A 21,475-nucleotide genomic window follows, 5' to 3' on the forward strand; every position below is an offset into this window, starting at 1 on the left:
CTCTCAAAACTGCTTAAACACAACCAGAATAAATCCAAATACAAGGTGGTTCGGATTATAACACACACTCGTGACCCTTGTGCTATCCTAGGCACTTTAACATTGGGAGTTGGGTCATCTAGACCCACTAGACAGTGCGCTGAACCTTTTTTCTTCAATGATTTGTGATCTTCACTGGTGTCCACGGATTACATGAAATCTTTCCACCTTTATCCACCTTTGTCATGGTAGGGAGAATATGTCAATGCAAGGGTGGGGTCATCTAAGATAGCACAAGGGTTAAGCACACTCTAAATTAAATATCAGCCGAAAAGATGTTGGCATGGTTTTCAAAATTTAGTTCAGTTGATTAAAAGTTCACAAGACAGGTAAAATTAGAAGTAAAAGTTAATACGCATTTTGACCTCAAAAGAAAAAAAAGAGGGTTAGAAATATTTTAGAGGAGTTGCTTACCTAAAGTGTAAATCACTACTGACTTAAACTAGCAAATAATATTATGTTATAGTTAGAACAAAGAGTTTCCTTAACGTCATAGGGGTTTCCACTCATTCTCTGTGAGCACCAGACTAATTTGTTATTTAAAAAGGAAAAAAAAAAACAAGCAACCAGTAGTCTACTGAAGTATTGGAAACTTTATAGACCCACTCGAATGACAATTGTGTTTTTAACAAGCAATGGCCTATTTTTTTATGGAGGACATTTATAAAGAAAATGAATCTTAGAATTGAATTGTGTATTACTTTATTGAAACCATTGTAAATCACGAATAGACGAAAAAATGCAGTTTGAAAAAGCTTGTAAGCATGATGTACTACAGCAAGCTCTTAACTCCATGCTTTGTTCCAGTCTGATGCGTCCCCATGTGGGCGATCAGGCTGATGTGAGTCTTTATTTTCCTCATCAGAGCTGCCATCTGATAGCTCCAATATCAGACAACATGTTTGTTGCACCGCTAATGTTAGGTTGGGGTTGTGAAGGGCTGTAAGCTAGCGGGAGAGCACATAAACAGAGAGATAATGGGAAGTGAGGCCGGGCTTACTCCATGCCAGCGGTCTAGCCCACAACTCAAAGGTGAATTTCTAATGAACTCCTGCCGCTCTGCAGAAACTATGTCCTAGTTTGTTTGTTTTGTGGCTAAAAACAGTGTAATTATAAATAAGAGATCACTGTAAACACTTCAAAAATACATCAAAAGACAGTCGGAGTGGAACTTTATAAAGCTCAGAGCATTCTTGAAGTACAAATCTTGTTTCTTATTTTTGGTAGTATTTGGAAAGGTTGAAATTTTTGTGTCAAACTTTACAGGTGAGTTAGCTTTAAAAAACTATTACTTCATAATAGTAGAGCTAGAAAATCACTGATTAAATGTGATTCAACTATAATGTAAAAAAAAGACCATGTCTGAATAGTACCTGTTAGGCATGGTGGTGGAAGAGTGATGGTTTGAATTTTTATTTGGTGCTCCTCTAACCTCTGCTGGTCTGTAACTTGGGAATGTGAGTTCATTTGCAATAGTCTAATTTAATGAGTAAATAATGAAGCAGCCTATTAAACATGCTGCTAAAAATTCGAAGATGAACTTGTTTTCTATGTTTCATGAATCCATGACACAAACACTCAAAAGTAGATCACGCAGGTTCGTGATCGTGGGACAGGGAGAAAGAGGAGATGGGTGGGTGGGTGGGGGTGGTGGGAGCACAGCGCGCTCACTCCCCGGACCTGGACCGGACCGCTCTGGGTCGGGATGTGCAGGAAGGTGATGTCGTAAAAGCCCGAGTGTCGTAAACCAGGTGCGGAGAAGGGGAGGTGAAGGGGAGGGAGACAGGAGGGAGGAGGGGGGGGGGGAGAGGGGGGGTGAGAGAGGAGGTGACTCTTCGGCAGCATTTAGACACAACGAAAGGATCATGGCGGATGGCCCCAGGTGTAAGCGCAGAAAGCAGGCGAACCCGAGGAGGACCAGCGGTGAGTAAAACTACTTCCAGCGCGGTGCTTCCCTCCGTCAGAGGCGGTCTGGAGGCTGCTGAGCGTCCGAGTAATTTTGGCCGAAAGTTGAGCGGCACAGAAGTCCTGTTTTTAATGACTGAAAGTGGTGGGAAGTAGCAAGTGAGCGCCGTATCACAGCCTGTGCGCTGTACCGTTATACCTGGGTGGCGTCTCTCCCTCCGCCTAGCGGTCCGCTGCGCCGCGGACCGTTATACGCACCTCACTCTGTCAGGAGCGGACAGGATCTTTCCGTCACTTTTTGCCCCTTTTGACGCCTAAAAATGAGTCAGTCTTCTCGAAAGTGGAGACTTTAATTGATTTTGTTCGGTTTTTGTTAAGTTTTAGGGCTCCGGCTCTAAACTTGGACATGTTTTCTGTGAAAAAATACCTGACTCTTGCTGCGGTTCGCGACCAACCACTTAAATAAAAGAGTGAGAAGAGACCTCACAGGTACACGTTATTTTTAATTGTGAACAGAAAAACAAGTAAACTCTCAGATCCAATCTTTCTGTTGTGTTCTAGCTTAGAATAGTGCGGGGACATTTCTTAGTTTGGTGCTGCAAGGGACACTTTTTGACGCTTTAAAAAGACAACAAAATGTGAAAATGTGTGTTGAGTTGACGCGCTTTTCGAACAGCTGTCAATTTCAGAACTTCTTTTTCATCCTTGCATTTTTCCCCCGACGTTACACTCGTCCTTCTTGGGGATCTTTTTTGACTATTTTGACCACGGAGAAGTGACCGCTGGAAGCTAGCGGGGATCCAGAGCGCGAGGATATCTCACGCGCCGCTTGTGTGAGCAGCGCGAGCGCAGCCCATATAAGGAGAGCGGATCCTGTCCTGCCGCGCGCTGGGAATTCTGATTCTAGAGGGACCGTGGACTTCTCTTGTCTCCTCATTGATCCCAGCCCGTTAAATTTACTGTAAAACCAGAGCAAACGGAGTTTCTGCTGCGATCCAAACACATTTATGTGCTTTTTTTATCCTTTTTTGTTGGCAAAAATGTCCACATTCAGGTTCTTTTGGACGCGAGAAATTATCATATCGCCACGTTTTAAGAGTGCTTGGTTGGTGGGACAGGTTCGTTTCCGGTGTTGAGGGCAATATTGGAAGACCTTATCAGCTTCGTCCTGCGTGTTGACCGGTGAAACTCTCCAGAGCCGTGCTGATTCAGCTTTTTCCCCCCCTGTGGTGATTTGAATCTCTTTCCAGTTGTCTTCTAACTTCATTTCCGAAAGAAATTCTATTTTAAATTCTATAAATCTGAACAAAAAGTGTGTAGTTCACTCTCGTTGATGTTTGGTTCTGTGGCTGTACTTTTTACTGTTGATACTTTTTAGTCCTTCTCTTTATCAGAGCTTTTGCTTGTTTTGTTTTTGCTTCCGATGGTTTCACCTTCTCCTTAACTTTTATACTTTGACAGTGTTGTGTAATCAGCCTTTAAAAGAATAAGGATTGCTAATATTCCACCCCTTTGTGACTGCTTTGGTTTGCCTCAACCGATGCACTGTCAGAACCAAACCTGAAGTGGATCAGGTTTGGTCCTACAAGGCCAGAAGTGGAGCAGACGTCGGGAAAAAAAATCATGAGGCGATTGCCCAAAACAGGAAGGAAAAAGAAGCATGAAGAAGAAACTAGTCTTGCTGGTTATCTGACCAGAATGAACCTCCGTAAAACAACACCTTTCTCCACTACTCATCTACTGATAGAGATTAATGCTGCGAGCTGTTTTTTCTGCTTAATGTGAAGTTCAACTGTATTTAAACTGTAGTAAAGATCTCAATCTCAACCAGTTTTTTTGATCTGCACCAAAGTTTTGGAGCTTTTAACTGAAGTGGAGTATCCAAAGAATTGTGGTGTGGGTCAAACATTTTCGACTTTATCCTCCCTCTGACCAGGCAAATGATCTGTCCCATGAACCACACAGGAGTAGAGCTTTACTGGCTTGGCAAAATGTGTCAAAATCTTATTTTTGTTTCATTCTTAATGATAATTTATGTACGTTGATTTTTTGCTGATTAATGCCAGGGACTTAGCCAGGTGCTTGAGAAAGAGGGTGTAGCAACATCAAGGTGAGCTTCATTTTCCGCTGTAAACAGAAAGGTGTTAACAGCCAGCAGGGCGACAGGTGTTTGCAATCGGCTGGATACTGCAGCTTCCTTTGTCGCCCCCCCCCCCCCCCCCCCCCCAAATCAGCTCCCCTCAGGAATAGCAGCCGTTCCCTGCAACGGTAATTTAACACAGCAATTTGGGGAACAGAGGAATGCGTGTGGTATTAACTTTCTTTGCAAAAATAAACAGGGCTGTGGTGCTGGGCCAGATTTAAATTCGCACTCAGAAGGCATTTTTCCGCATTTTCATTACATTTATAGAGCGTTTGCAATGTAACTGCTTGCTGGAGAGTGTCACAGACCTGGAATCAGGTAAACGGAACGCCTCGGATACTAAACAGCCACATACGATAGATTTGTGGGGAAACAATGAAAAACAATGGCATGGTTGTGCTGTGGAACCAGCAGCGGATTTGGGCCACAATCAGGACTGGAGTGGATGTTGGTTCTGCTCCAGACCTCCACATGCCACTTGGGTGTTTTAAAAGACACCTGTTTACATTTAAAGGTTCACCCCTGTGGTCTGGGAAGCTTAGCGGAGGAGGAAATTTTTCATTTCTCTCCCTGCTTCTCACCAGCTTCATTTGAAAGTGCCAAGTAAGAAGAAAATCCCCCACCACCCCGGTCGCTCTATCTCTCGCTCCTCCTTCCACAGCTTGTCCTTTATTTTGGTGATGGTGGGTGGGGTATGCGGGGGTGGAGGTGGGTCAAGACACAGTAGCTAGGGGTGCTGTTGATTGCCCCCTGACCTAGGCACCCATGCGTTCTCAGAGTATGACTTCACTTTCCCCCCTCTGTGCTATTGTGGGGCTTCCAGCATGTCCAATTGTGTTTGTGTTCAACTCTGTTCAATAAGAAGAGAGGGAGGATGGGCGATTGGGGGGTTTACCTCACCCCCTCCCTCTGTTCCCCCACTCCTCCCTGACCCCTCCTCTGTTCAACTGTGGCAGACCATGGGGCTGGAGGGGGGTACAACAGGTGACAAGTGGGGAGGCGTCGGTGCTGGCAGATGCAAAGTATGACGCATATGGCGGCCATCTCCCAGATGCATTTTTAGGGTCAGACCAATCCAAGAAGACTCTTCCCTGGTTTGTCCTTAATTATCAAGAAAAAACATAAAACAAAGATTTGCGGTGAGGAAAGGTTCAAGCTTGTAGGGTTAGGGGAAGGCCCGCTCATATGACCATGCCAGAGTGAAAACGATGTGATCTATGACTATGTATGTGCTGCTGTGAAGGCAGCTTAATGATTAGCTACTCCCATGGAGAAGAGGAGCATTAGCCCATAAAAAGATGTTCTCCCTTCATAAAGAGGTAGTTTTAAACCCAGAGTCAGTTTCAGTAACCCCCTTAACTGCGCATGCACGTGCTTTATTGGGGTTTGCGTGGCTGAATACCTAAATGAACCATTGTGTGTTGAGGCTTTAGTGAGAAAGCCTGAGGAGAAAGAGCCTAGTTACCTTTGCAGTTTGCCTGCTCTACCTCATACACTTTCAGGGCCAAAAGAAAAGGGCCATTCAGCTGCCCGGCATGGGGAGGGAGAGCCCTTTTCACACTCAGCTTGTGGGAACCTTCTTCATACTGGGCATGCCATTTGCATATGACCCATTCTTTTCGCAAAGGTCCCTGTGAGGGTGGAATCTGTGGAACATTCACAGAATTTTTTAAATCCTTCTCTCACACGGCCCTCTGGCCCTCAAGAGTCTGCGAGGCAGCCCTCTGTTTGAGATTTTTGTCTCGGAAATGTGTCCCTCACCTGCCTGATGCTTAGTTGTTGGCATGGAAACGTCCCCGTGGTGTTTCTGTCCCGTGTATTTAACGTGGAGACCTTATTTTGCATCTGCATTAGTTGGAGTTGCAAGTGTCTTGGCGACGTCCTCACTGATGATGACATGACTTGCACCCTCCGTCAGAAAGGACAGACGTGTCCTGCAGTTGTTGAGTGGGGCAGGGGCTGGAGTTGTGGGGCAGTGACGGGGTAACAACCAGCATGAGGCGGTGGGAGCCTGTAGCATCGCATCAGCTCATTGAACTGTACAAAAACACAACCGTTGCACTGGAGCAACCTGCCCCCCACCCCCCCACCCCCCTTCCCCACACACACACCCCCAGAATGGCACCATCCTGGGCTGCCCCTCACCATCATGAATGTTCATTTAGGTACAATTAGTGAACAGGGATGCTGTGAGGATTGTTCAGAGAAGATCTTTGTCGTGTCCAACGGTCCCAACAGACTCGGGGAGGAGAGCCCAGCTGAGAGTAACTGAGCAGAAAACCTCTTTGGTGAATCATGTGCACGCAGACGGGTTTTTTCCTTTCTGCTGTTTTACCAGAAGTGTTATCTGCTCCTTCCTCCTCCTCTGGTCCATCCTCACAGGTGTGGGGGTGAGAGTTAATATTCTCCTTCCACGCAGCGTATACTTGAGGGAAAGATTACCTTTGAATTGCCATCCTGGCGAAGGTAAACGTCATGTACGGCATGTCCGGTGCCGTCTCTTGATATGTGATTTTAATCATATGTTTGGTGGCTGCTCTTCAGACCCACCCTGGGCCCCTCTGGGTCTGTCTGCACACCCCTCCATGTCCCCTCATAATCACCACCACCTCCTCCTTTCCCGCCCGTCCATGCCCTCCCCTTCTCGGGGTCCTCAGTGGAGCGGTTAATGAAACAGACTTTACTGACACAATAGGCAGAAGGAGGTCTGGTGTGGGGCTTCTACACCAGCTTGTGTTTGTGCCAAAGACTCATTGGGGAAAACCTCTGGTGTAACTCCAAACCACCAGACTTATCTTCTTACAGAGATGCTGGACGGGCCTGACCTTGTTGTCGTCCACAGTCCATCAACAGAGATAAAATTGGATGACATCAGATGTAGAATACTCCACTGCCATGTTTTGTTCCTTGAACACAGCCTAGTTGTTGGCTTTTTTCCAGCCTCTTATGATGACCGTATTGATTTTCCTCTCCATAGCACACAGAACTGATAATGGCCCTCCTGAGGGGCTGCACATTCATATTCACATCCTGATTCCCGTAGCACAGCCTTTCTGCGATGTCCCAGGGGCCACAGTGACTAACGAATCCACCGCTATGCCCACAGTGCGTTGAACTAACCAGGCTCGGTCAGCCTAGTGATAGCTCCATCAAGAAAAACACCCAGAAAAAAGAAAACTTAGTCACCCTGTTAGTTAGTCCGACAGAAAGCTGACTGCTATTCTGGATGTCAGCATGGATAAACACTTATGCAGGGCTAATGAGGGGAGATGACAAACCTGAGACAAGGCTGGATACAAGGAGGCATCTGTGGGGGTTCAGTTGATTAAACCACGATTAGACTTCAGCCAATCCAAAGCGTACTCATCAGCTGCTGCAAAAGCTATGTTCACATGCACGCTCAAACGTCCACTTTAATCGAAGAGTCTATGTAAACGTGCGCATATTCACATTTTTGACTTCCATGTTCAAAACACGTTCACGCGTAGCTACGCACATTTTTACGACAGTTTTTGGGCTCCACGTACAAAACGCGCAGCCATTGAAGGGCTGATATCATGCAAAAAACATTTTTCAAGCTTTTAATTGTATTATAATGTTCATTCCTCATGAAAATAAAACCCCAAAGCGGTATTTTGATCCGTTTACACGTTTCTGAGTATTCCTCTATTAACCTGCTCTCTGAGCACCAGCCCCTCCCAGTCCACAAAAAATGAGCGAGTTCTCACATTGTGACGTGGATGAGTGAGAACAGCCCCTTCCAGGGAGAGTCTGCGCTGCTAGCACCGCCCCCAGGCTCACACACTTGTGGTGATCGACAAAATGCTTTCCTTTTATATGCACATCTATCTTTGTAAAAGTTTGGATGATGTTTGTTCTTCTTGGGTGAAACGCAGACATGCTGGCAAGACCTAAAGAGAGAACACCAATGCCTCAGGGATCGAGTCGTCTTACTTCTGGGTTGGAAAAGAAAATATCAAATATTGAATTTTAAAAAATCCTTCTTTTGTGTACCAAAGGTAATAAAGTATATACATGGATATTGTTTACTATGAAAAGCTCATGAAAAGCATGGTATAGGCCCTTTAAACACGCATTGAAAGTTAAACCAGTTTGAACTTTGACCAATCAGGGACTCAGATTTGGTAGTAAGTAATGGATGACAAAGACTTAAATTCACGGACGTGCCAACCACCTAATAATTGATCATGAAGGAGAAATTGATTATCACGGTTTGTACCCGACCGCAATGATATGACAAGTCTTATCAGAATAGAGCTGTGAAAGAAAACGCCTGAAGCAAGATTCACTAGATTTTCACCGCTTCCACATTTCACACCAAGTCTCTTTAAACTAGAGATGGTGGACATGCACCAGTAAAGAGTCGAAAAAGAAGAAGAAGAAGGCCGTCCCTGCTTGTATCTGCGTTTAGCACATTCTTAAACATGTGTCACATGCCTGGCATGGATGTAGCATCAGAGCAGGTGTATAATGCAGTCATTTCTTCTGTGGTGATAACTGTAGGAACCTTTAGACAATTCCCACACAAGACAGTGTTTGTCCCATCTCTCTCTTCTTTTTTCTGCAGTGAGGAACACATGCTTTATAATATTTAGTCTGTTGACTTTCGATATGCTCCGCAAACATGCTCGTGCAAGAAAAAGCCAAGCACAATATTTTTACAGAGGGTCTGTGAGGCCCTGCAGAGGCTGGAACTGAGTCGGGCACCTCTGACCCGTCTCAGCACACCTGTCCAGGCTCAGCCCGCTGCTATCAGCGCTCAGCTGTTGAAAGGGTGAAACACCACAGGGCCTCCTCAGGCATGTTTCTATAAGTGCAAGTGTGCTGGGAGTGCTCAGTAAAAGGGAGAGCAGCAGACAGTACTGGATGTCCATAATAAGGCCTTCCTGCCTGTTTGCTCAACAGCCCCTTCCTTATCGAGACCCAAGTCCGTCAGTAAAACACGGCCTTTAAGTGATTAGTTTCAGGTTATCGGTCAAACTTAAGACGGCGTTTGTTTGCTGTTCCCTCTACAACGTTCAATAATACTTGTGCAATCTGTGAGCGCCACACGGCCGGTCAGCGTTCTGCTCCTCTCAAAGTTCCCTCCCTGCGTCTCTAGCAGCTGCACCGGCTCTCCAGCACAAAGCAGGTGCTGCAGGCATGCAGCAAGTCAGCTATACACAACTCATAAATAACACCTGACAAAAGTACGAGAGAGCCAGCACCACAGTGGGGCTGGGGGGGAGAGGCGCCGATCTGAGGCTGCTGAAAACGCGGCTCATGGTCAAACGTCAGCCTTCTCAAGAAGGACATGATCATGATAAAGATGTGAAGAGAGGAGCAGAGGGAGAGGAGGAACTCCTTCAGAGAGAGCGTGTGGCCTGTTCCTCTGAATTTTACACTCTTCTTCAACGGCAACATTTCAATAAAGCCCTTTATGCAAAATTCTACTAAATAGATCTTTTCAGGCACAGGGCCGCCTCTAAGTGACTGCTTAAGTAGGAGCTTGAATTTGAAGAAGGAGGGTTATCTTTTCAGTAATTAGGATAAAAGAGCGTGGAACCATTTTAATTGTGCTCTAAAAGCAGACGAAGAGGTCAGAAAGGAATTTCTATGCATACCTTTACAATCATCCTCCTCAATGAAGCAGCACTCAGAATAAAAGAAGCCATAAATCATTCCCGATCAAAGGCCATTATTGAATGCACCTCAAAGTGAAACCTGCGGCGTGGCGTCGTCATTTTTTTTTTTTTGCTCTTCAAACACACCTCCACTGCAAACACATCCTGCCTCATCAGGGGGCTATCGATCAGCAACTCGGGGCGAAGGTTACTTGCGTCGTTTTCTCTTACCTCACAGTGAACAAAACCAGGAAGTGTATGAGAGATTACGGCCCAGGATGCAACCTAAAAGCCCCTTTATCTCTGGGAAAACAAGAGGCTTCCTGCTGCTCTGCTGTAGCCGAGCCCCCCCCCCCAAATCCTTTCCTCGCCCAGCCAGCACCAGCACCTGTGGCGGCCTATTTAAGGATCCTCATCAGAGGCTGCACAGGCCAAAAACCGGGGCAGAAAACATGAAAGCCTGGAGACGGAGCTCTGACCCGCCTGCTCCAGACTCGTCAAAGGGTCTCGATCCGATCGGAGTCTTTCTGCAGAAACAGTTCACTTCTTAGGACTGAAGAGTGTCCCGGTAATTCCCATAACAGGTTAGGTGAGACCCCTGATCAGAGTGGGCATTTTGGAAGTTATAAAGTATCTGTCATGGTTATTTCTGATGATTAATCATCGACACATCATGGATCACTCTGCGCCTAAAGCCTGACCCACAAAAGACACACTTGCTTCTTTTAGTTGCTGCCACAGCTGGCATGGGGTAAGCTGTCATGACAGTGGCCTGAGCTGAATTTCAATCAACCCCCGCCCCCATCTTCCTCCATGGTCTTTTATGCCATCACTCCTAACTGGTTCCTATTCACTGCAGATCTCTGACTTCCCAGAGAGACCTAGATAAACAAGGGCCTTTCAGTCCCTGAAAGGTCCACCCCCCACCCCCACCCCCCCTGCCTGCGCCTGGCCTCTTCCTTGTTATGGTGCCAGGCTGCAGCGTGCCCCAGGCCCTATGCCATTAATACATCCGCCCCACAGCGGACACTTTCAGGAAGATCAGGCTTTAAACTGATAAGTGCAGCGCGTTAGGGATGAAGGCAGCAGGGCAGTGTGTGAGCCAGGCAGCAGTTATCTGTGGGTGTGGCAGGCTGTGATGATGCAGGCCAGGCTGGCTTCCTGTTGTTACAGTCCATCAGGGGAGCTCAGGGGTGGGGGGATGCTCCCATGAGATTACCTTGTGAGCGTCACATGGTCACACTGCATTGAAAGGCTGTGCTCTTTTTTTCTTCTTCTTTTTTTGATGTGTGCGTGTGTTTAAATAAAGTTTTTGAGAACATTTTCTTGATTATTGTCTGTATAGTGCCCTGAGCGTGACCTTAGTGAGGATCTTCAGTCCTTTTTTTTTGTTTTGGTTTGATTTCCTCCTTTTATGTCTGGTTGCTCCTAATCAACAGATCTGGGAGGAAAAGCTTCCCACCGGTTCTCTTTCTATCTCTCCTGGGCAGATGTTTAAAAGCTGTTTGTTTACTCTACAGAGGTCATTTGGATCGACGCTTACCACGCCCATGAAAATGGCGTTTTTGGTGTTTTTTACATGTTCATGTGGCAATCATGATTACTGATATATATTTTAGGCAAATTCTAAAGGTTTGTGTCTTTTTTTATGACATATTTCCTGCAGAGCAGCAGGAGTCATCAAAAATTCCCCTTTGAGTTGTGGGCGGGACTGCTAGCCCTCCATTGATATCCCATCATGCCTTTGCTCACACTCTCTCCTGCTATCTTACAGCCCTTCACATCCCCTACCTAGCATTACCGATACCACAAAACATCGAGTAATATCAGATATATTATTATCAGATATATTTTAGATTCAGATTCCAGCTCAGACTAGGAAGACATACATGGATCTATTTGTCTACAAGTGGAGTCATCAGAATGGAACAGAGTCCATTTCAGTTGCTGCTTCACAAATCCAAGCTTTTTCAAATGAAGGATTTTTATCTGCGCCTTATCCATACAATTTGAATAAAAAAAAACTCTGAAATGCAGTTTTAGTCTTCAATTCTTTTTTTACATATGGCCTCCATCATGAGAAAAATGCAACAAAAACATGTTATAGCCACCAAAAACTCAATTTTCATTGGAGAGGGTCTATAAATGCAGGAAAGATTGAACCTTATGAATGAAATGCCTCCATGGAAAAAGTCCTATCTGGAGCTACTTTGCTGGCCGGCACGTTGTTGAGAGACAATGTCTCCCTTGCTCCCTCGCTTTTCAGCCTCTCAATCACTCCCCGACTCAGCAGCTAATTTAAAACGGTGCCCTTCTAATCGAACGGCTGTCTGGCAGATCTATTGAATCAGGACAGATGTCCAGCGGGGTGTGGCAGTGACACAGCGTCTAGACGAGCCGAGAGGTGAGCTGACGTGATTCAGATGGGAAGGAATCTCACCTCTGTTCCCTGTCGTTCCTCCGCCGCTCCAGTAGAGCACTTAGGAGATTCAAAGATAGTGAAGCAGAAATGCCCACAGAGGTGAATGAAGCAGGCGTCACAGTAACAAGGTAGCAGGCTCATATTTGGGTTAAGCTTTATCCGGCCTTCGTCTTGTTAGGGGGTCTGAATTCCACCTGATAATTGCATCGTCCCGTGACAGATAATGTTGATGTAAAGCTGTTTATTGTTGATGATGAGTCTATCGGAGCCAGCCGCCCTTGGGGAGCTTATCCCTCAGTCAAGGCTGCCTGTGTTTTATTAAAACCCATGTTCGAATGGACCAGCCCTCTGATAAACAAGCAGATTAACCAACTAATAAAACATACATCACAACATATAGAGAGGCCCCTCGGAGGCTGTTTCTATTAATACACAAATATGGAGGATTACTGTCTGCTGTCTGCATGGCCGTGGAGAGGGGATTAGGGTTCTGGTCCAGACAGATTGGATTTAATGTGTGTGTAAGACTAAACGATTGGTGTGCTTCAGCGCCTCGTCTCTGTGCAGGCTGATCTTTGCTCTCTGGCTCTCACGCCGTCACGTCCTGTTGTATGTGTGTGTGTGTGTGTGCGTGGATCAGCTCCATCCAGTCCGACAGCCAGCGTCTTCTGTGACACACAGCGCACACTTTCCTTGACCACATTGCTTTGCACCAGATTGTTTGAGGGTACACGCATAAGACAGCGGTTTATTCATTGAGGTGATTCATTTTTTAATCTCTGACCTTATAGATGAGAAACAAATGCTTTCAAAGTTTCCTAAATAGATATTGAAAGTAAATCAGCAACAAGTGGAGGAATACCGACAGTATTCTGGATGCATATGAAGCTGAACTGGTTTAATAAACACTTCAATTGGCTTTAAGTTGTTTTAAACACATGTATGGTGTCACTAGCCTTCTCTTAAAGTCTTTATATGCAGAATACTGTTTACAATAAAACAACATTTTATAAAAAGAAATACCTTTTAATTTTTTCTGGTTTCTTAAAGTCCCACTCCAATAATTTTTTGATTTATTGTAAAAGTGTTCCCACCGGCCTTTTAATTTTCGTTTTCTAGGACATAGTTTCTGCAGAGTGGCACTAGATTTTAGAAATCCTCCTCTGAGTTGTGGGTTTGGGATGGTTGGGAAGCAGTAAGCCCACCACCACTTCCTGTCATTTACACTCTCTCCTGCTATCTTACAGCCCCTCACAACCCCAACCTAACAATACTGATGCAAGAAAAATTGCAAGCAATATTAGAGCTCTCCAGCTGTTTATATTCCAGCCAGATTCCAGTTGTCTGTCTCATCAAAATGGAGCGGAGCAGGGAGCTTGTGGCCTGCAGACTGTAGCTTCTACGTCATTTTTTTTTGTCTTCTCCTGATTCAGATCAATTTAAATAAAGAAATATGTAGGATAGCTATTTAAAGCTTTATTCTATCAATGTCCTCCATCATTAGAAAATGCCACAAGAACATGTTAAATACAACAAAAACACAATTTTCATCTGAGTAGGGCTTAAAAAATTATGAATACTTCAAAGTTAGTGATTTTAAAGCACAATGTCATTTAATAAAAGGGATGAATTGATGTTTCCCATTCCATAAATACTCTGATGATGAGGGTCTGCGCAGACAGACAACAGCATTTATGCAGACACATAAATGCATGCAACTGTTTCCTTCATATCGGAAGGACAGGTCAACTTTGGGTCTAGAATAATGGCTGCATGTACAGTGTTGTAAAGTCAATAGCTTTACATCCTACAGCATGCATGACACTGACAAATTAGTGCTAGTCTGATGCACTATTGAATGGACAAATGACTCGATACTGTGGCTCTTTCAAAAGCTGACACCCTGACCGAAGCTGTCCCATTATGTCAACACGGACGTATAAACTGTCTGCAGCTCTTCAAACAAGAACACCAAACCCCCTTTCAAACCCGGCTCTTTCTCCCCCTCTTTTTGAACAGGAAGTAGGCACCAACTTGAGTCCTACAGAGTGGTTAACTTCTGCGCTGTGGTGGGGTGGGGTCCCAGATGGATGCGCTTGAAGGCCTTGGCTGGAGAAAGTGAAAACATACGTACTGTAGCATCCCACAGATGTCCTGGAGATAGTGCTGGGAGTGTGTCTCCTTCACCTGCTTTAATATTCGGCCCACACACACACATAGTCACACAGCCTGGGCTGTTTATCCCCAAAGGCACCCAGCTACAGGAGAGTGAGACACTTAATCATGTCTCTGTCCTGCATTGTGGTTATCAGACACGATTAATGGCTTCTCCATTAAAGAAAGAAAGCTGAACGTGTCGACTCCTCTTGTGTCACTTTGTTTATTTAGCTGTATTTATTTATTTATTTCAGGGGGCGGGGAGCAGCTTGGAGGTAGTGCTCCCCAGGTGCGCCTCAGAGATGGGGGCCATAGGCGACGCACTGCCATTGTGAAAGGTGACGGAGCACTCTGGTTTGTTTAAAAATCATCTGCATGAACAGGGAGGGGGGCACACGGGGCACGGCATTCTCTAGTCGCGCCGATTGTTCAAAGGCGACATAGTGGGTCTAATCTGTTTTGCCTTTTGTAAAAGTGTCTTCTTTTCTGTGAGTGGCGGCTCCGCGGCGCTGGAAGGTGGACAGGGAGCCGAGGATAAGGAGAGTGGGATGAAACGGTGGAGGGGGGGGGTCAAGGGGGAGGGGGGCAGGCGGCAGGTGCAACAGACACCCGGCGCAATCACTGGCGCTCTGCAAAAACTTAGACAGGAAATCAACGTTGCCTTGGCAACCTGGCGCTATCGATTAAGCACGGCCGTCTCTGAGCTCCCATCGGGGTCCCGGTGGAAATGATCCTGCATTTAGGTTTCAAGAGAGATAGGGGGGCGTCAACTGTGAAAGAAAGGCGATGAAGACAGGTGATTGCACCTCACCCCTCTTCTTCATGCAGCTTGCAGGTTAATGCCTGCAGGATACCTGTATTCCCGGGTCACTTCCCCGGTCAAAGCCTTCTCAGAGGCCTGCAGACATTTAACATGTCTGTGTCCCTCCATCTTTGGCCTCCTTTATACCCCCCCCCCCCCCTCCATCTGTCTCTGCATGAGGGTTTGTGTGAGTTCAGTGCTGTTAGTTTCCAGGCCATTAGTTCACATTGTCCAGTCTGATTTAAGGACCCCCGTGACACACATAAAGAGTTTACTTTGCTCGTTTGCATGGCAGGCGGAGTGCTGCGCAAACCCCGGCCTGGCACTGGGATTTCACCATCATTGTACACTCAGGTGGGGATGTTGCATAAACCCGAGTGCAGGTAATCAATGCGCGGCATTGACTCGTTCTTACAGAGTATTTCTGGCAGATACTGCCTTCACTTGCTGTGTTTTACATAGCCTGCCTTTCTTCTTTTCTTCATGATCAGCTGCCGTCCCACAACCTGACCTGCGCACCTGTTTCACACCAAAGCCGCCGTCTTTCTCTTTTTTGATTTTCTGTTTGAACGACAACACAAAACCTCTCCCTGTCTTCATCCCACAGTTTCGCTTCCTCCTACCTCCCGTGGTCAGCTGAGCACAGAGTAGCGCTCTGTCCTGCCATCATGTGGGTTTTACAGCCTTGTTAACCCTCGGCTATCTCTTGAACCAGGCTCTGTGGGGTTCCATGCTGAGCTTTCATTTAGCAAACCCGTGTTTTTTTGCTCAGCAGAGGCACGCAAACAACGTGTGTTTTTTTTCCTCTCTTTGTACTGTAAACATGTTAGTCTGCATCATCATAAATACCCACTCCGATGAAAATCAGGTTTTTAAATAGAACCGTGAACGTCTTTGTTTTCCTCTTCTGAGCTGGAATCAGACTCAAAACAACACGGCTGGATAGCTCCGACATTTCTCGCCATTTTTGTTGGACCAGTAATAATAGGTTGGGGGCTGTAAGCTAGCGGGAGAGCATGTAAACAGATGGATGATGGGAAATGGGGGCTGGCTTAGTGCGCTACAACAATCCTGGCAAAGAAGAAACCTGTGTATTTGGCTGAAAACTGCATAATCATCATTAAACACCCGCTGGGAACACTTTTACAAAAGTTTAAAAGATGATGGGACATCAAAGACGGTCAAAAATGACCAAAAGTCTTTTTGGACTTACAAGAGAAAAGTTCTACTTTTCAGCTTAACTTTTTGTGTTAGAACTTCTTTTCCATGCTTAATCACATTGTTTCTAAAGCCTAATGTCCCCAGAGACTGGACATGCTGAGCCAGCCACCAAGGTTTATAAAGAAAGAGTTCATAATGAAATTAAGCAGAGAGAACATAACGTGTATGCGGGCCAGAGTGATGTCTTACAAGCCTGTGGGGGCGCCGAACATCCCCGCTTCCCTCTCATCTTTCTTTATTTGGGGCCGTTGTGGGCTGGACTAATGTGGCAATGCTGCGTGCTGAGTGAGTCGGTGGTCATTAGGGTGTGCAGACAGCACTCCGCCGGAGGCCGCAGGAGCCAGTCTGTCTAATGATGAGGCCGGTGAAGTGCCGGGGACCTCAGGACGTCCTCCAGCTCCATCCAGTTATGGTAGTTCGACCCCGCCCAGAGTCACTGTTACACAGAAGGCATAACAAGAGAGAGAGAGAGACGCTGTTGAAAGGTTTTCCGAGCTCTAGCATTGTACCATTTTTCCTCTATTTACATACTCCCAAATCCCAGAAGTTTAACCTGTGGGGGATCCAGCGAGTTGTAACCATTGTGTGACTGATTGAGCCCTTATAAAGAGAGCGGCTGAGATGCAGCCGTCTCCCCCTGGGTGAGGCTGACTAAACAGGAATGTAAACATGGCAGCTAAATAGGCTGCTGCGTAGGACACTGAGACGCACGGGAAGAGGAGACAGCGTGAGAGCTTTGACGGGATGTTGGGATCACTCAAAGAAATGGAACAGCTCCTGCAAGAACAAAGTGAATTCTCAGGACAAACCCAATCGTTTTCATTCACGTATTTGCAGTTAACTGGCGATTATTACAGAATTGAACCTGGGTGTTGACTGACCTCCACCCTGAAGTGAGGCTGGCAAGGACAGCTCAGCATTCCTGTCCCTCCCTTTAGCGCCTTATCTCAACCTCTCACTCTAAAATAAGATGCGCTCACACCATGTCACATGGCACCAGCCATCAGCCACATCTCCCCCATATACCCCAGCCGTTTTACAAGCTAAACGGCCCAGTTAGCAGCTTCAATACTTTTTTTTTTTTTTTGGGGTGACAAATGGAGCCATTTTTGGTGCACTCCCTCCCCTGTTTATAGAACAACTTATGAAGCCTTGGAGAAACTTCAAAAAACATTCCAATTTCTGCTGTGGTCTAAAGATCCACATAAAACAAAAGTCCTCACAGCACCTCCTGTGCTCTGTCACTGATCCTGCTGCAGGAAAAAAGCATCACGAAAAGAGCTGCTCCTTTTGTGGCTTCTTCAGGCACGCTTTAGGCTCCACCCCCCGTCCTTCAGACTCGTTTTGATGTGGTGATCTAACTGTTGAGCACAGGTGTTGCAGAATGCTGCCATGAGCACTCTCATGCTGCCTAACTCAGGCCAGGTGGCAGCCATCTTGATCCATTCTGAGGAAGCACCATCAGCACCTCCTCCTGCTCCACAACGGCTGTAGACAGGCAGCAGAGTCAAATAATTCAACTAATTTGAGCGAGCTTGGCTCGTTGTCCCATCACAATGTTTCCTTTCAGCTTTGTCCTCTTGGATCAGCGTCTCTTTTCTACGAAAGCCACTGATTTAGATTCGTCTCCCCGGGTTGTTGTTCCTCCCTGTTTTGCTTATTTTCCCCTTTTCCAGTGCCTTTCATTTTCTTCGAAGGTGGATCAAAGAGCGGAGGTCTGCGGAGGCGTGTGGAACCAGACTCAGTGTCAACAAGTAGCTTTCTCTACTTCTCTGCTGTTCAAGAGTCCTCTTCCATACCCCATAGAGTCATAGCCACGAATGAAGAGTCAACCATTCCCTTCACTCGCTTCTGTTTGTTAAAATACTGTTCTGTCTCTACATTCATGAGTTTTGAAAACAAAGTTTTTGATTGTTGTGTTTTCTTGATGAAAACGTGACTTTTAACTAACTTGTTAGCATATTGAACTCATAGTTTGAATAACACTGGCTGCGTTTCCATTGCACATATGCGCAAAACTTTTGGAGAAAAAAAAGTGTAATGAGAGGAGGAGGAGAGGAGACATTGGCGTCCTTATCAGGCCATGGAGTGGCGAGCTCCTTACACGTATGAGCGGCTACGGATGAAGCGACTTTGGGAAATGGTGTTGGTGATTTTTACAGAGGAGCTGTGAATCCAACAATTCTGCCTGACATGCTCAACTTTTGATAAGCTGTGATGCTGTGGGACCTCTGGTAGCACCCGCTGTGAAGTGCTAAAGGCAGCCAGTTCCTACCAAGAAGCACGTTGCCATGTGGCTGTTGGTCACGTCACTCATTTAAGTTGAAAAAAGTGTTTCCATTGCAGCTTTGTGAAATACGTTGATACGTCTCTAAAACAACCACCTCCTCTAAGAGCAAAAAAACTTTTTTTAGATAAATGCGAGTTATTTTTAAATTGTCATGTTTCCATTAGGCAAATGTAGTATCACAAATCCAATTTGTGCCACTTCATAGTCAATGGCAATGCAGCTGAAGGTAGCGTCAAAATACGTTTGCATTTTCAAGAAGAACCTAACCTTTCTGAGTTGTTCTGATGCTCCATTATTGCATCCCATGGCAAATAATACTACATTTGAAGTTTATTTTATTATATATAGTTGAGTAGTATACTAAAGACCATGTATGTCTAGTATAGTAAGTATAGTAAGCGATTACTTTTTTTTGAAGGATAAAGCTCTTCCAGCTCTTTCAATTGTTCATCACTACATCAGTCAACAGTCACTGACTGAATACTTGACAGTTTGTCAGCGTTTTGGATGCGATGCCCAATAAATCTGGAAAAAGACCAGAATTTTTAGCCCGACACATTTGCTGTATGTTCTTTTCAGAGGAAATGAATTTGTTTCATGCTGTCACACAGGACAATAGTCAGTTATGTTAGTCAACTAACAGACTTCACACCTTGATGCTAAAACTCTTCCTGATGTCTTCCTCTGCTGTCTTTTTCGAGGCCTGGCCCCTCCTGCCTCCAGAAGCAGGCGCCGCGCCAGAGGTGCTAAACAGGATTTTAACCTGTGTTGAACCTCGACTCATCCTTTATTCATTCCCATTAAAGGAGCATGAGAGTTGCTCTTTGCTGCGTCCCCCTCCATTAGAAGGACAAACGGCTGCTGTGTGAGTGCACCCACCTCGTCTTTCATAGATAACAGATGGGTGGGCATGAGTGAAATATGCATGCGGAGGCTTTTTTTTCTTTTTTTTTGCGACATGCCATAATGTTGCTGTCAGGCGTGCTCTGCCTTTGGGTTAGAGATGGAGCTACATCTGAATGTCAGCATGCCGTCCTGACCTCTGCCTCGGACTCCAAATGTTTAGACAGTTTGTGGTTGAGGCTCCAGTCAGGTCTTGTTGAAGCTCTGTACTACTTATCTTTCTAGTGTGGAGAGGAGGATGGAGGATCAGTCCAGTTGAAACATGTGGCAGAAACATTTACAGTGAGCTCTTACCATCCCTGATTAGTGAAGCCCTGTGAGGGCAGGTCCAGATGAGGCCTGTATGCCGGCCCCGTGGATGAGCGGCATTACTGTAAAGTAGCAGGTGCTTGTCCGGAGCTTCTCTGCAGCTGCTGATTTGATGGTAATCTGTAATCTGGAAGGCTTTGAAGCCACAGCCGTGCTTATCAGCCAGGCTGAGTTTGTACAGGCTCCAAACGCCGGTTTTACCAGGATGACAATGCTGCACGCTTAACCTTTGGCTGGTTTTCAGTGTTGCTCTTTTTATTATTGCCAATGGCTTTTGTGTGCTTGAATGGATAGATGCTTTTTGTCAAGTATGTATCTGTGCATGTCAGTATGAGACTTAGTTTGTTGTCAGTGGACTGATTAACATCTGTCAAGCTGCAACAGAGTTAAGTGCTCGATCAAGCATGATGTCAGGATGTCACTAGATACGGATGTGTCCGCACTAACTCAAAGCTAAACTCTGTACACTGCACACGAAACTGCAGTTTTCCTGTTTGTGGGAGAATTTACCAATGCTGTGAAGGATATTCGTCAGTTCATCACTATGCTGCCATGTGCAGAAAACAGGGGAAACGCAGCAGACAGTGGAGGTGTTGGTGGTGACATGTATGGCTCACAAGGCGCCAGCAGCTTTTATTGGACAATAATGGGAGGCTGCCACGGATGACTTACAGGGACGCACCCGAACTCTTGCATATGGAAGGATTTTATTCCAGCAGCAGACCAGTGATGCAGAAATATGGCGGCTTTATACCCCTGGAATGTATCTTAACCACGGTGGAAGGTATTCTTTGGCCTGTCAGGCCGCTTCTCTGCCTGCAGGATGTTCAGGAAGTTTCTTATTGAAGTGATATGAACTGTGTTTATATTCCATCAAATGTGCTGACTGAACAGTGACAGAAACCTGACATGAGATGTCTAAAGGTAATTGGTCATTGCGGGTATATGGGCTGTTTGGGCCTAATCACTTAACATCCGTAACCCTTTAACACTGAAGCTTTAGCTCCAGTGTTGACATTCTTTCTTTTTGCTGAGATGCAACACTTGAAGTGTTTTTGCAATCAACGTAAACCACGGCGTGATGTAGAGAAGCAGCTTTGCGGCGTTGCACCACACTTTATGTTAGTAATGTGTTGCACATCGGTACAAAGCTGAAATGAAAAGTCACTTTTATCTGCGTCAGAATCAGCTGAATTATGTTGTTCGGATAAACTGTCCAGGATTAACAGTATTTACAGTAAGAGCATGTGCTATCTCTGTGTCACCGGCGACATCTCTGGTGTTAAGGGGTTCACCTGGATGAAGGTTGAGTCTTGACTTGAAGTTTTTACTACTAGAAATAAATATTCAGCACCTGATTGATCCGTCCAGTCTGCAGATGCTGCATCCTTGGTTTGGTGTGTACGATAAAAGAGGAACCATATTGTTAATAGTTCAATTCTTGAATAGTTTCTTACAGATTCCAAGGCCATGATTCTATTTAATTTTTAGTTTTGTTTAGTATTTATTCATTTGTCAAAGTTTCTTTTTAACCCTGTAACACCGGAGATGTCACCATCGACACCTAAGTAACACATTCTCTTGAACATTTCGTAAAAGCAGCTTTTTTTATTGGCTTTGCTCTGATGTGCAACACTTTACAAAAATCTAACACATTACT

The 21,475-nt window shown here is 45.5% G+C and overlaps 1 protein-coding gene across 1 annotated transcript in view; it reads left to right on the plus strand.

Annotated features, from left to right (window-relative positions):
* The first annotated feature begins 1,840 nt into the window (after positions 1-1,840).
* zeb1 (zinc finger E-box binding homeobox 1) overlaps positions 1,841-21,475 on the plus strand; it is a 48,262-nt gene continuing 28,627 nt past the window's right edge. The window contains exon 1 of the mRNA XM_004080900.4: positions 1,841-1,962. Coding sequence (XP_004080948.1) covers positions 1,905-1,962 — 58 coding nt within the window. The 5' untranslated portion in view covers positions 1,841-1,904. The remainder of the gene's footprint in view (positions 1,963-21,475) is intronic.

This window comes from Oryzias latipes, chromosome 20 (assembly GCF_002234675.1).
Source record: "Oryzias latipes chromosome 20, ASM223467v1".
Taxonomy (NCBI): Eukaryota; Metazoa; Chordata; class Actinopteri; order Beloniformes; family Adrianichthyidae; genus Oryzias; species Oryzias latipes.